The sequence below is a fragment of the Leucoraja erinacea genome, chromosome 39, assembly GCF_028641065.1.
Source record: "Leucoraja erinacea ecotype New England chromosome 39, Leri_hhj_1, whole genome shotgun sequence".
In the NCBI taxonomy this organism is placed as follows: Eukaryota; Metazoa; Chordata; class Chondrichthyes; order Rajiformes; family Rajidae; genus Leucoraja; species Leucoraja erinaceus.
In genome coordinates this window covers 9,885,560-9,901,663 of record NC_073415.1, presented here as the reverse complement: position 1 = coordinate 9,901,663, position 16,104 = coordinate 9,885,560, and the positions used below count along the sequence as shown (strand labels likewise).

The following is a 16,104-nucleotide window of genomic DNA, read 5'->3' as shown; positions in this document are numbered from 1 at the left end:
GAGGTGAACCCTTTGTTATCACCTGAGAAGGTTACCAATCTAGCCTCAATGTAAGTATATTCTCTTACAATCAACTACCATGTAAACTCGAAGGGCCGATGGCCCTATTCCTGCACCTAATTTCTACTTTCTAACACTTGGGCAGCTATTTAAAACAGTCCTTACTGAAGATGGGAGACACAAAAATGCTCGAGTAACTCAGCAGTACAGGCAGCATCTCTGAGAGGCGCGTGGCATGGGTGATCGTTTCTGCGAGTTCAGACACCGTATCTTCGTGCTGAGTTACCTTCAGCATTTGTGTTTGTCTATCTTTGGTGGTAAACCAGAGCCTCTGCAGGTTCCTTCCTACACCTTCAGTCCTCAGAACAGGCCATCCTCAACCTGAAGGAATGGTCAGCGACACCCTCCAAATGTCCCTGATCCATGGTTTCTCCACAGATGGCTTCCTGACCGCCTCTGAGTTCCTCCAGCACTCTGTGACAAGTCAACTATCAATGTTGTTCCAACAGAATCTGCCTTAAAAGCACCGCTGAAGGTTTACTCCAGCACTCTGTGAAGACGTCACCCTATCCATGTTCTCCACAGATGCTGCCTGACCCGCTGAGTTACTCCAGCACTCTGTGAAACGTCACCTATCCATGTTCTCCACAGATGCTGCCTGACCCGCTGAGTTACTCCAGCACTCTGTGAAACGTCACCTATCAATGTTCTCCCTAGATGCTGACCTGATCCCGCTGAGTTACTCCAGCACTCTGTGATGACACCGTCACACCTATCCATTGTTCTCGCACAGATGATGCCTGATCCCGCTGAGTTGACCCCAGCACTCTGTGAAAGTCACCTATCCAGGTTCTCCACAGATGCTGCCGGACCAGCTGAGTTACTCCAGCACGTTGTGTGTCTTTTTATGTAAACAGCCATCTGCAGTTCCCCGTGTCTCCATCTCCCAATTTTTCTCGTGTAAGAAGGAACTACAGAAGGTGGTTTACACCAAAGATAGATACAAAATGCTGGAGTAACTCAGCGGGACAGGCAGCAGTTTTAGGAGGGTGATGTTAGAGTAGGTTGGGGGAATGAGCACACTCACTCTACTGAGAAGAGGCCCAAATGAGGTGATGGCTTCAAGTAATCCAATTGTCCCGGCTGCCGTTTGCCAGATGCTGCTACAAACATGGATCACAAACATGCTGTCATGTTCCAAAATTCTTACAAAATTCTTAAGGGGTTGGACAGGCTAGATGCAGGAAGATTGTTCCCGATGTTGGGGAAGTCCAGGACAAGGGGTCACAGCTTAAGGATAAAGGGGAAATCCTTTAAAACCGAGATAAGAAGAACTTTTTTCACACAGAGAGTGGTGAATCTCTGGAACTCTCTGCCGCAGAGGGTAGTTGAGGCCACACAGTTCATTGGCTATATTTAAGAGGGAGTTAGATGTGGCCCTTGTAAAAGGCTAAGGGGATCAGGGGGTATGGAGAGAAGGCAGGTACGGGATACTGAGTTGGATGATCAGCCATGATCATATTGAATGGCGGGGCAGGCTCGAAGGGCCGAATGGCCTACTCCTGCACCAAATTTTCTATGTTTCTATGTTCCCTTTCAGATCAGGAGAACCCAACGCTGTCAAAGATGTCTCGCGAGAAGACAGGTGTGCGTCGGAGTGCCTCCATCATTCCCTGTTTCCTGACCATCGAGGTGAGTTTGATTCAAGGAATCTCGCCATAAGCTCATAGACGCAGAATTAGGCCATTCGGCCCGTCAAGTCTACTCCGCCAATCGCACAAAAAGCTGGGGTAACTCAGGCAGCATCTCTGGAGAGAAGGAATGAGACCATTCTTCAGAATCAGAGTTTGAAGAATGGTCTCGACCCGAAACGTCACCCATTCCTTCTCTCCAGAGATGCTGCCTGTCCCGCTGAGTTACTCCAGCGTTTTGTGTCTATCTTCGGTTTAAACCAGCATCTGCGATTCCTTCCTAAACCAAAACCAAGGCGATCGTTTTGCTGAACACCTCCGCCCAGTCGCCTTGACCAATGCGATCTCCCGGTTGCTCAACACTTTAACTACCCCTCCCATTCCCACACTGACCTTTCTGTCCTGGGCCTCCTCCACTGTCAGAGTGAGGCCCAGCACACATGGGAGGAACAGCACCTCATATTTTGCTTGGGCTGTTTACAGTCCAATATATGTCTGAAGAAGGGTTTTGGTTCGAAACGTCGCCTATTTCCTTCGCTCCATAGATGCTGCTGCACCCGCTGAGTTTCTCCAGCATTTCTGTCTACCTTCTGTCTGCCCAATATATTAATTTTGATTCCCCCAATTTAAAGTAACCCCTCTCTCTCTGTCCCTCCCCCACCGTAGTCACCCTGCTAGTTTCACAGTTCCTCTGCTATCACCTCTCCGCCACAGCCAACAATGGACCATTGTGGGCTCATTGACCATCAGTGCCAGCTCTAATTTGTACCTTTTCATGCCTCCAGTTTCTCTCTCCCCCCGACTCTCAGTCTGAAGAAGGGTCTCGACCTGGAACATCACCTGTTCCTTTTCTCCACAGATGCTGTCGGAAACGCTGAGTTACTCCGGCACTTAGTGTCTGTATCTCCATAATCAATATGTACTGTTCCCCTTATTTTACCCTCATTTTATTTTCCTCATTGAATATTTCTTTCCTCTTACTGAAATCATCTTATTTCTCATTCCCCATCCCATCCCCACCTTCTCTGCTTTCAGATGTCACATCTTTCTGCCAGTTTCACCCCGCATGTTACTTTAATTTGTGTTTACTTAATTTCTCCTTTTGTTCATTCCTTTTAGCCTGGCATTTCTCTACTCCCCTGCTTTAAGTTCTCATTTTAACTCAATGATCCTTTCTCTATCTCTCTCTTCAATGTTCTCTACATCTCACCCCCTCTCTCTACATATTCTCCCTCCCTACCTCTCTCCTCTCACCTCTCTCTCTCTCTCTCTCTCTCTCTGTCTCTATTTCTCTCTACCTCTCTACTTTCTCTCCAACCCCCCCCACTCTCCCTCCTCCTCTCACCCCCCCCCCTCCTCTCCAAATCCCCTCCTCCTCTCAAACCCTCTCGCCTCTCCCCTCTTCCTCCACTCTATATCTCTCCCCCCCTCTCGACCTCCTTTACCTCTATTTCTCTCTACCTCTCTACTTTCTCCGCCACTCCCCCCCTCCCCCCTTTCTCCCCCCTTTCTCCCACCCCCTCTCCTCTCCCCCTCTCCTCTTCCTGCTTCTCCTCTCCCCTCCCCCTCTCCCCTCCCCATCCCTCCTCTCCTCCTCCCCCCTCTCCCCCCCTCCTCCTCCAGTCCTGCTTCTCCTCCTCCCCCCCTCCTCTCTCCTCTCTCTCCCCCTCTCTTCCTCTCCCTCTCTCCCCCTGCGACCCCCTTGCTCCCCCTCACTCCCCTCTTTCCCCTCCATATCTCTTGACCCCTCTCTCTCCATCTATATCTCCTCTCTCCCTGCCTCACTGCATCTCCCCCCCCCCCCTGTCTCTGTTGCTGCCCCCCTAACAGCGTGTTGTGTTCCAGCTGATCATCATGGTTGGGATGGTGCTGCTGACGTACTACTTTGAGTACACGGACACATTTGCTGTACACCGACGGGGCTTCTTCTGCTATGACAATGCCTACATGAAGCCTTACCCTGGGCCAGAGGAGACCAGTGTCCTCCCACCAGTCCTGCTACAGTCCTTGGCTTCAGCCATTCCCATGGCAACAGTAAGAACCATTTTCATATTCGTTTTTCACGCTAAAGATTTGTTTTATTCTCTAGTTTCTTGTATTTCAACAAGTTTCCCTGATATCCTCCCCCCCCTCTCCTCCCCCCCCTCTCCTCCCCCCTCTCCTAATCTCCCCCCCCCCTCCTCCTCCCCCCTCTCCTTCCCCCACCAGCCCCTCCCCCCCACCCCCACCACCTCAGCAGACAGAGACTTGCGGACATCTCAAAGCGTTTAGTTTTGTGAATAAGGAGCAAACCCCTCTGCCTTTTCTCTTGCAGATTGTTCTGGGCGAGCTGGCTGCCTTTGCCTTTCAGGCGGAGTTTGTCCGTCGGGAGAGGACCATCGTGACCGCAGAATGCTGCACACTCAACCCTCTGGTCCGCAGGGTGATCAGGTTCTTGGGTGGGTCTGGCTGCTCCTCCACTCTACAACGTTGCTCTGCTTTCCCGGCAGCAGGCAGTTCACATTAGTCAGTTCAGTTCATAAAGTCATGTGTGATAGGAGCAGAATTACGCCATTCGGCCCATCAAGACCACTCCGTCATTCAATCATGGCTGATCTATCTCTCCCTCCTAACCCCATTCTCCTGCCTTCTCCCCATAACCCCTGACACCCGCACTAATCAAGATATCTCTATCTCTGCCTTAAAAATATCCATTGACTTGGCCTCCACAGCCGTCTGTGGCAATGAATTCCACAGATTCACCACCCTCTGACTAAAGAAATTCCTGCTCATCTCCTTCCTAAAGGAACGTACTTTAATTCTGAGGCTGTGCCCTCTAGTCCTAGACTCTCCCACTAGTGGAAACATCCTCTCCACATCCACTCTATCCAGGCCTTTCACTATTCTGTAAGTTTCAACGAGGTCCCTCCTCATTCTTCTAAACTCCAGCGAGTGCAGACCCAGTGCCGACAAACGTTCATCATAGGTTAACCCACTAATTCCTGGGATCATTCTCGCAAACCTCCTCTGAACCCTCTCCAGAGCCAGCGCATCCTTCCTCAGAATAGAATAGAATAGTTTCTTTATTGTCATATTAACATGAACCATGTACAACGAAATTTAAAAATGTCAGCCAGTCAGTGCACCATTCAAACATTTCTAAAAGCTAACGATACATACAAGATAAAATATTAAAAGATAAACAACTAAAATAAATATCATGAAAATAGCTCCACGCATAAACACCCAACCCTCCATCCTTCTGTCGATTCCACAGTTACCACAGTCCCTTAGTCTGTATCGCCCCTGCATTCCTTGGCGGCTACATTTAGTGCTTTTATAGCAGTGGGGTTACAAACTGTTTTTTAGTCTGTTCGTCCTTGTCCTTGTAGATCTGTACCGTCTGCCTGACGGCAACAGTTCAAACAGGGAGTGTCCGGGGTGGGAAATGTCCTTTATGATACTCTGGGATTTTTTGATGCAGCGTGTGGGGCAACAGAATTGCTCACAATGCTCCAAATCTCGCCCGCAGAAAGATAGGTGCCGCAGTCGGCCATTTGGCCCTTCGACCTGTTCATAAGGGCCTGTTCCTGCACTGTATCTCAATATGAAACTAAACTTAAAAAGCCAGCTATTATAGAATGGGTTCAGAAATGCTATTGGGAACTGTTCTTACCTGGCCTTGGGAGTGTGATCTGAACCTGGAAGGACCCCTGATCTGGGAATCAGCATCTGTGGGAGAGAGTGAGATGGTGTGTCGAAGCAAAGAACTGCAGGTGCTGGTTTATACCAATGGTAGACACAAAGTGCTGGAGTAACTTAGCAGGTCCTAGAATATGAAAATAGGCCTTTCAGCCCAACTTGCCCACACTGAATAACATGTCCCATCCACACTAGTCCCACCTGCCTACGTTTGGCCCATATCCCTATAACCTGTTTTATCCATGTACCTGTCTAAATGTTGGGATAGTCCCTACCTCGTTCCATACACCCACCATCCTTTGTGTGAAAATGGTTACCCCTCAGGTTCCTATTAAATATTTCCCCCACCTCACCTTGGACCTATGTTTTCTGGTTCTCGATTCAATACAATACAAATTTATTATCATTTGAGCCCCAGTGAGACTCAAACGAAATGTTGTTTCCACAGCCATACAAACAAAGACACTGTCTTACAGACATACACATAATTAAATTCACACAAACATCCATCACAGTGAAGCCACTGTGATGGAAGGCAAGTCTTTTCTCTCCCCTGTTCTCCGTGTCTCTCCCGATGTCCAAGCCCCAGGCGGGCGATGATGATTCCCACGGCCATTTTAGGCCGCGCGGGGCGATTTACGGCCCCGCTCCCGGTCTGAAAGTCCAAGGTTGGAACCCCCACGGGCGATGGTGATTCCCCTACTCTGGGCAAGAGACTAACCCGATCTATTCCTCTCCTGATTTTGTACACCTCTATAAGATCAACCCCTCATCCTCCTGCGCTCCAAGGCTCAGGCAGCATCTCTGGAGCAAGTAGGCAGGTGGCGTTTTGGGTCGGGACCCTTCTTCAGAGGGTGATGTTGTGGTTTTTGTCGCTAACCTTTGCTTTCTACTGCAGGAGTTTACACCTTTGGACTCTTTGCCACGGATATATTTGTGAATGCAGGGCAGGTGATCATGGGTGGCCCAGCACCACATTTCCTCACTGTCTGTCGACCCAACTATACAGCTCTGGGCTGCCACCAACCCACGCAGTTCATCGCCTCCCCAGAAGCCTGTACTGGGAGCCCAAGCCTGGTGACCAATGCCAGACGAGCCTTCCCCTGCAAGGATGCGGCCCTCAGTATGTACGCTGCCATCTACACTGTGGTGAGTTCAATTCCTGATCAGGGGCCATGGGGAAAACATACAGAAGAGTGAATGGCTTTTGGACAGAGTGGATGTGGAGAGGATGTTTCCACTAGTGGGAGAGTCTAGGACCAGAGGGCACAGCCTCAAAATGAGAGGACGTTCCTTTAGGAAGGAGATGAGGAGAAATTTCTTTAGTCAGAGGGTGGTGAAGTCCAGAGGAGGTTTACGAGAATGATCAAATTAACACATGATGAGCATTAGAAGGCACTGGGCCTGCACTCGCTGGAGTTTAGAAGAATGAGGAAAGACCTCTCTGATACTTACTGAATAGTGAAAGGCCTTCAGAAGATCATTACCACAGAGGGCTGTGGAGGCCAAGTCAGTGGATATTTTTAGGACAGAGAGAGATAGATTCTTGATTAGTACGGGTGTCATAGCTTGGTCAGGTTGTCGAATGTGTGGTCAGTTCAGTTTGTCATATGTGGGTTAACCCAGGGTCAACGGGACAATTAAATGTTTTTGACAAGACGATGGGTCACCTCGGCAATGATAAAATTAAGGTAAAGGATTAAGGTAAAAAAAATCAGTTAAAAGTGACATTGGCAGGTAAAAGACAATAATAAATAAAAGAATCAACATATACAATGTATTCAGTATGCAGTATTTACTTTAATGCCATTTTCACTGAGTACTAACGTACACAGAGGAAACGAAAAAAATGTTTCTCAATCAGTTCCTGTCAGTGCAGCTAATAAAAACAGAATAAATACATACAACTTTAAAATTAACTTATCTAAAATCTATAATATATTAAAACTATGTGTGTGTGTGTGTGTGTGTGTGTTTCTGCCTGACTTGTGGCTGCCAGCCTTTGATTCATTGCTACGCCAACACCAGACGCAGAAACGCTGAGATTTTTTCCATTTCGGTAGAGATTTCACTTTTCATTCCAAGTATCCACTCCTGATTAAATTTCCTCGTGTTTATGTACACATTTTTAATAAAATCCTTCTCCCCCCCCTCCCCCCCACTCACTCATTTTGTCGCCTCCTGCTGGCCAGCGACCATAACGGCTGCTGGCGCCCGCATCGCGCATCAAAGACGCCATTTAAAAACAGCCGCACTGCTGAGTCCTGAACGGCTTGAGTTGGCGGACCACGTCTCCCGTGGGGGCTACGGGCTGCGTTGTGGGAACAGACCCAACGGGTCTGCACTTGGTCTAGTAGAGTTTATAATTGAACTAGGATTAGCGGTAATAATGTGTTTATGAGTTCAGAAGATCATAGGTGGACGTCCTAATGGGTGGCCGGTTGTCTGTAGCTTGCTGTCGACTCGGTGGTCGGTTGTTGTAGACATTGTCGTGGGGGTGGTCCAGTTGCCAAAAAACTCGTCTAAGTGGCACAAGCCCATAAGACACCAGTGTGCGTTGGAAGTGAGGATGGCGGTGTGGTTTTACCGTGACAGCCAAGGACTGCTCTCACCCCAACCATGGACTGTTTACCCTCCTACCATCCGGGAGGCGCTACAGGTCTCTCCGTTGCCGGTCCAGGAACAGCAACTACTCAACACTGTACCTCGGTGACTGCCAATCACCCCCACCCCCACCGGACACTCCAGGGAAAAAATACTATGACTGTATGCACGTAAATATATTTATTTATTGCTCATATTCTATGTCGTCTTCCAGACTGATGCTCCTGGGATGTCAGGACTGTGTCTGAAGAAAGACTGGATAGACTGGTTATACTCTCTAGAATTTAGAAGATTGAGAGGGGATCTTATAGAAACTTACAAAATTCTTAAGGGGTTGGACAGGCTAGATGCAGGAAGATTGTTCCCGATGTTGGGGAAGTCCAGGACAAGGGGTCACAGCTTAAGGATAGTGGGGAAATCCTTTAAAACCGAGATGAGAAGAACTTTTTTCACGCAGAGAGTGGTGAATCTCTGGAACTCTCTGCCACAGAGGGTAGTTGAGGCCACTTCATTGGCTATATTTAAGAGGGAGTTAGATGTGGCCTTGTGGCTAAGGGGATCAGAGGGTATGGAGAGAAGGCATGAACGGGATACTGAGTTGGATGATCAGCCATGATCATATTGAATGGCGGTGCAGGCTCCAAGGGCCAAATGGCCTCTACTCCTGCACCTAATTTCTATGTTTCTATGTTTCTTCTAGGGAGATGCTAACTAACTGCATTTCGTTGCCTCTGTACTGTACACTGCACAATGACAATAAAGGTGAATCTGAATCTGAATCTGAATGAAGCTTCTTGTTGTCCACAGATGTACGTCACCATTATGTTCCGGGCCAAGGGGACACGTCTGACCAAGCCAGTGGTGTGTCTAACGCTCCTGTGTCTCACCTTCCTGACCGGCGTGGTGCGTGTGTCCGAACACCGCAACCACTGGTCAGACGTGTTGGTGGGATTTGTCACCGGGGCTGCCGTGGCTGTGTTTTTGGTGAGTACCGGCAGTCTGTCCCAGATTGTACAGGTCGCTCCTCAGTAGAATATGAACTGCTCCCGGTCCTTCTAACAATTCATAAGGTGCTATTAATAACTTCTACCACCAAGGCATATATGAGGCATTTAGTGTTTAAGAAGGAACTGCAGATGCTGGAAAATCGAAGGTAGACAAAAATGCTGGAGAAACTCAGCCGGGTGCAGCAGCATCTATGGAGCGAAGGAAATAGGCAACGTTATGTGCCGAAATCCTTATGGAAATAGGCAACGTTTCGGGCCGAAACCCGGAAGGGTTTCGACCTGTGAAACGTCACCTATCCATGTTCTCCACAGATGCTGCTGCACCCGCTGAGTTACTCCAGCACTCTGTGAAACGTCACCTATCCATGTTCTCCACAGATGCTGCCTGACCCGCTGAGTTACTCCAGCACTCTGTGTCTAATTTTGCCACCTAACCCAAGTCAAGAGAGTTTATTTGTCATGTGTCCCTGTATAGGACAATGAAATTCTTGCTTTGCTTCAGCACACAGAACACAGTAGGCATGAATACAGAACTGATCAGTGTGTCCATATACCATTATATAAATATATACACACACATGAATAAATAAACTGATAAAGTGCAAATAACAGATAATGGTCTATTAAAGTTCAGAGATTTTTTCAGTTGAGTTTAATAGCCTGATGGCTGTGGGGAAGTAGCTATTCCTGAACCTGGGCGTTGCAGTCTTCAGGCTCCTGTACCTTCTACCTGAAGGTAGCAGGGAGATGAGTGTATGGCCAGGATGGTGTAGGTCCTTGATGATGCTGCCAGCCTTTTTGAGGCAGCGACTGCAATAAATCCCACTGAGTTACTCCAGCACTTTGCGCTCTAGTGGGGATTATTTTAACTTGGTGGCATGTTCGGCTCAGGCATGGTGGGTCGAGGAGCCTGTTCCTGTGCTGTGCTACACGTCTAAAACTCTTCATTAACTTTCCACAGGTCTGCTGCGTGGTCCACAAGTTTAAAGGGAAGAACCCAGTTTGTAAGAAGGTGGTGAATGTGCCAAAACCAGTCTGCGTGATGCTGGCCCTGCCCTGTGTGGAAAGTCCACTAGAAAAGTTAAGTGTTGCTCAAGTAAGCGGTCGACACCAAAATGCGAGCGGGCGGGTTGCCAGCGTGCCGTTCCCCGGCTGTATAGAGGAAGGAGGATCTGAGGGTGGAGGGGACAATCCACTCACTAGTCCTGTATCTCTTCAGGACCAGCACCGTAAATCAGATCTAAATATGATTTACTCCAGTTTTCCCACACATACTTCCACAAATATCTACTAAGTCAGGTCATGTGGAATAGGGGTAGAATTAGGCCATTCGGCCCATCTATCACTCCCTCCCAACCCCATTCTCCTTATAGAGGTGTATAAAATCATGAGAGGAATAGATCGGGTAGATGCACAGAGTCTCTTGCCCAGAGTAGGGGAATCGAGGATCAGAGGACACAGGTTCGAGGTGAAGGGGAAAAGATTTAATAGGAATCTGAGGGGTAACTTTTTCACACAAAGGGTGGTGGGTGTATGGAACAAGCTGCCAGAGGAGGTAGTTGAGGCTGGGAATATCCCAACATTTAAGAAACAGTTAGACAGGTACAGGTTTGCGGGGATATGGGCTAAACGTGGGCAGGTGGGACTAGTGGAGCTGGGACTTGTTGGCCGGTGTGGGCAAGTTGAGCTGAAGGGCCTGTTTCCATGCTGTATCTCTGGAGCAAGAGGGGGTATTCACCTGGCATGGGATACTTTATAACATTGTCAGCGCCCTTTATGTGGCGATTATTTGCATACCTTGAGTGCGCAAACAGAATTTCACCGTGACTGGTCACTCGTGACAATAAAGTATTCATTCATTCATTCATTCATTCATTCATTCATTCTTCCCATTTCAGAATTGTCCAGCTGAATTCCCAGAAGGAACATGAACGCTCCTCGTGCTTCTTCCCCTCGACGCCGGATGTGTTGATCGCCACTCGGTCGGTGATGAGCGAGGTGTGAAGTCCATTCGGACGGAGCCCAGTGTGTGTGTACAGCTTTGCATGAAGAACACTCTCACTCCTGTAGAGTCTAGTGTTTGTCAGATTAGTAGGAACATTCCCCTTGTGCTGGTGTCACCTGTAAGTTTCTGTTCTTCTCCTCGATCCTCTGTGCAGCGCAAACGCCATCTCTCGGAGCAAGCGCAAGACCCCAGTAGATGTTCGGCAACTGGTAGACCAGTCGGTCTTGCTGTCCCCACCGACACACGGAGATGAAGGTTGTATCTGGTCCTAGAGCTGGGAGAGTCACCACAACTGGACTAGGGAAGACTTCTCCACACTTGGCCAGCCTGGGGTCTTCCAACAGATGGGCTCCGATCTTCAATGCTGGAACCTTGCAGTGCTCTTTCAACCCTCATCGGACTGTGTGAATAAGCAGAGGTACCGTCTCAACATTGGGTGGGTGCTGGTGTAGGGATCTCCTGGACCTCAGGTCAGGAGTGTATGAGATCACCTGGATGTTCTTGACCAGGTGGGCACCATCTGGTGAGGTCTGGCACGGCATCCAGGAGTGTCACACGGGTTGGTCATCAGATGGAGGCCTCCAGACATTGGGTGGAATATTGGCTTGAACCAGATTGACATGAATACAGATTATCTATGGACATCAGACGGGGACTGTCCAAACTAGTTGGAGAACGTCTGAACTTCAGTGGCCATCTCATGGACCTTGGGTGTTGGATGTCTGGACTGTGCATGAGGATAATCTGGATATAGGATAGGATCCATTGGGACATTGTATATAAAGTAGGGATTGAATATACATTGGGTGGAAACTACCTGGCCTTTTGGTGGAAACTCCATCTAGACTTGGAGTAATTGGACAAAGTGTGAGGTTTGACTGGTATGGAGCATCTGGGCACCATCTCAACACTTGGTGAAGAAGCACAGGACAAAGGGTGGGGAACATCTAGTGGTGACCATCTAGGACATTACCAGACCTCAGTGTAATAGGATTCTCAGAGTTTAATGCAACAAGTGACATGTTCTCCTCGAATGCCATGGGACAGCCAAGTGGTTGGTCGAGGTATGGATAGGCTACTGATTGGAGATTGCAATCCTCAGTGCCACACAATTGCATGAAGATCTCGGGGAATGTTCCGGAGAGATTTCGCCTCTTCCAGTAACTTGTGGAAACGGTGTAAAGATATCGACAGTGTCGCCAGAATGAACCAGTCTGCGATTGTTACTTTGGCAAACCTTGGTGTGTAATAGGGGAAATCTTCTCCGAGCAGAAAGGGATTTTGCCCCAAGTCTTTGAGCTACAAAAGGGCAGTTTTCACCCAGGAGTGACAGATACTCACGGCTGCCAATGCCATTATCAGTCGCTGTGTCAAGCAACTATGGCAGTGAATGGGGCAGAATTGGTGCAAACAGCAGGGAGAAGGTCATTGTGAAATGAACAAATCCTCTGGTGGTTCAGTATCTGGCCGTTCCCTGCCCGGCTGCAGAATATGAATCTTCATTAAATGTTGAAATATTTTTACGGTGGGGGAAAAAAAAAGCAACGTGGTGTTCGTTTGGATTCAATTAATAATATCATTAGAATAAAATGCATGATCATTTCATGGATGTGTCCAAGCCGATTTAGTGGGAATGTGGGCTCTTAATGGGGAAGGGCCCAATCTGATGGAGACCCACAAACTCTAAACCGCAGTGAATGGTGAAGTATACGTGGAGAAGATTCCCCGTGCACTCCAAGGATTCGAAAAGAATGGCTGCAGAAATATTGAAATGCAATTATCATGAATTTTCCAAGTTCATTTGACTCTGGGCCGTTCCAATAGATAATAGATGCAGGAGTAGGCCATTCGGCCCTTCGAGCCAGCACCGCCATTCAATGTGATCATGGCTGATCATCCCCCATCAGTACCCCATTCCTGCCTTCTCCCCATATCCCCTGACTGCTATCTTTAAGAGCCCTATCTAGCTCTCTCTTGAAAGCATCCAGAGAACCGGCCTCCACCGCCCTCTGAGGCAGAGAATTCCACAGACTCACCACTCTCTGCGAGGAAAAGTGTCCCCAGTTAAATGGTATAGTATGTTACTTTATTTGTCGCATAGAAAATAGAAACATAGAAAATAGGTGCAGGAGGAGGCCATTCGGCCCTTCGAGCCTGTACTGCCATGTACCAAGGTACAGTAAAATTCATCTTTGTATACAGAACAGTGCAGGTATCACTATATATAAGCACATAGATAAGCTTCTCAGATGCAGTCCACGTTTACAAGCACCAGCACACTGAGACAGTACACAGTAGTCACTAGTTTGGCACAATTTCCAAGTCCCAGTTGTTGTAAGCGCAGGGACTGTGACCTGACCATGAAGGTGTGTTGGCCTGGCCAAGTGTGGCCGTGGGTGTCCTCCACCACTCGGCCTCTTGGTCTGGTCCAGCCAAGCCCCAGGCTGTTGCGGGGCCTCCAGTGGCCACTCCCCCATCGAGGCCGTGCTCTCCCAATACAACACACAATGAAAGGTAGCAGATGTTACCGTGCTTTTATAAGGGAGCAAAGAATTGCCGATGACTAGTTACCCTGGCACCTGTTCACCATTTTGTGGAATCAAGTGTTATATACGTGGTAACAAACACCCTTAATCATAATATAGTTGAATTATATTGTTTAAACCCTGCCCTCCAGGACTAGTTCAGCCTCAGGTAAGGCTATTCCAGGATAAGCAATGTTGACATCTATCTGACCACGAGATTGACAACATCAAATACAATCACTTAATTACCTTCCAATCAGTCCAATTCTAAACATAGAAACATAGAAAATAGGTGCAGGAGTAGGCCATTCGGCCCATCGACCCTGCACCGCCATTCAATATGATCATGGCTGATCATCCAACTCAGTATCCCATCCCTGCCTTCTCTCCATACCCCCTGATCTCTTTAGCCACAAGGACCACATCTAACTCCCTCTTAAATATAGCCAATGAACTGTGGCCTCAACTACCTTCTGTGGCAGAGAATTCCACAGATTCACCACTCTCTGTGTAAAAAATATTTTTCTCATCTTGGTCCTAAAAGATTTCCCCCTTATCCTTAAACTGTGACCCCTTGTTCTGGACTTCCCCAACATCGGGAACAGTCTTCCTGCATCTAGCCTATCCAACCCCTTAAGAATTTTGTACATTTCTATAAGACTTAAGAATTTTGTAAGTTTCTATAAGAAACATTACAAGAAACATTAGCAAAGTAATGGAAAGTGGTGTTGGATGTGCTATCAAACTATTTACTCACCAATAATCTGAACACAATGCCAAATGTGGATTTCACTAAGACCACGAGGCTTTAGACTTCACCTGAGCCTCGGTCCAAAACAGGACCAAAGACCTGAATTCCAGAGATGAGGTGCCGGTGAAGGAAATGACTGCAGGTGCAGATTTACACCAAAGTAACTCAGCGGGTCAGGCAGCATCTCTGGAGAAGAGGATTAGGTGACGTTTCGGGTCAAAACCCAAAAAAGAGTTTTGACCCGAAACGTCACCCATTTATTTTCTCCAGAGAAGCTGCATGACCCGCTGAGTTCCATGAGGTTACAGTGTCTGTCATTGACATCAAGGCCATAGAACATGGTGTGCTGCATCAAAGATCCATGATGAATTTGAAGTCAATGGGCATCAAGTGGAAACACATCAATGGTTAGAATTATACCTCCTGCAAAGAAATGTGTCGGAAGGAACTGCAGATGTTGGTTTAAACCGAAGATAGACTCAAAGAGCTGGAGTAACTCAGCGGGACAGAGCAGCATCTCTGGAGAGAAGGAATGGGTGATGACTCGGGTCGAGGGTCTGAAGAAGGGTCTCGACCCGAAACGTCATATTCCTTTTCTCCAGAGATGCTGCCTGACCCACTGAGTTACTCCAGCATTTTGTGTCTATCATATACAAAGAAAGGTAGTCGTGGCTGGGGGAGCGCAAGGACTTCACTGCAGGAGTTCTTCATGATGGTGTGTGAGGCTCAGCCATCTTCAGTTGCTTCATCATCAATGGCTTTCCATATGAGGATGTTCACGGATTATTGCAGCTGTTGGATCCCAGCTGTTTACAATCTTTGTCAATGACTTGAGTACAAGTATCAAGTATCTATTCAATGCAGAAACAAGGAACTATGATATGATATGCCATTTACTGTCACTATACATGTACAGTGAAACTGAAAGCTGCTCGTACTCAGTGCATACATACAATTTAGCACAAAAAACAAGAAACAGAAAAAAACAAAAAACAGAAGGGAGAGGGGGGGGGGGGGGGGGGGAATAGGTGCACAATTTCTGCGGCGCTACATACATATATACATATATACAGATGGAAGTCCGTGTTGGGCGGTGAAGTCAGTGCATGTGTGAATTTGAATTAATAGTAGTTATAATTCTCGGAAAGCAACTATTCCTGAGTCTGTTTGTCCTGGATTTGATGCACCTATAGCGCCTTCCAGAGGGCAGCAGGTCGAACAGTCCAAACGCAGGATGGGAGCTGTCTTTGATGATCTTCTTTGCCCTGCTAAGGCAGCGGGAGGTGTAAATATCCATCAGGGAGGGGAGAGGGCAGCCAATGATCCTCTGCGCTGTCCTAGTTACCCTCTGAAGCCTGAACTACAGATGCTGGTTAATACACAAAAGGACACAGAGTGCTGGAGTAATTCAGCAGGTCAGGCAGCATCTCCTCTCGGATTGAGCTCCTAGCCCTGAATCATCATCTATCTCATGTTCTCCAGTAATGCTCAGGGCCGGATTTACGTATAAGCTTCACAAGTTTAATCTTAGGGGTTTGAGATCTAGGGGGGGCTCGGCAGGGCTGGATTTACCAACAGGCTGATTGTGAGGGGCCTCACAAGTGGAATAGCCAAGGGCCTCTCTTCATCTAAATCCGACCCTGGTAATGCTGCCTGACTAGTTGAGTGTTTCCAACACATTGCCATCACAATAATACACAATAATACACCCCTTTGCCTTGCTACTGCAGATGCTCAGCTGCTCCCTCTGTCGACCACACAGGTTTACTACATACTCCCCTTGCCTAGTTGAAGATAGAAGTGCAGATCTTGCCTTGGGTACACTAAAATGCTGGAGAAA

General features: G+C 47.8%; 1 protein-coding gene across 1 annotated transcript in view; it reads left to right on the top strand.

The window, feature by feature from the left end:
* plppr2a (phospholipid phosphatase related 2a) overlaps window positions 1-12,615 on the top strand; it is a 15,132-nt gene extending 2,517 nt beyond the window's left edge. Inside the window, exons 2-8 of the mRNA XM_055663863.1 lie at window positions 1,601-1,692; window positions 3,537-3,725; window positions 4,006-4,129; window positions 6,271-6,521; window positions 8,784-8,960; window positions 9,945-10,063; window positions 10,882-12,615. Of these exons, the coding sequence (XP_055519838.1) occupies window positions 1,601-1,692; window positions 3,537-3,725; window positions 4,006-4,129; window positions 6,271-6,521; window positions 8,784-8,960; window positions 9,945-10,063; window positions 10,882-10,987 (1,058 nt within the window). The 3' untranslated portion in view covers window positions 10,988-12,615. The remainder of the gene's footprint in view (window positions 1-1,600; window positions 1,693-3,536; window positions 3,726-4,005; window positions 4,130-6,270; window positions 6,522-8,783; window positions 8,961-9,944; window positions 10,064-10,881) is intronic.
* The last annotated feature ends 3,489 nt before the right edge of the window (window positions 12,616-16,104 follow it).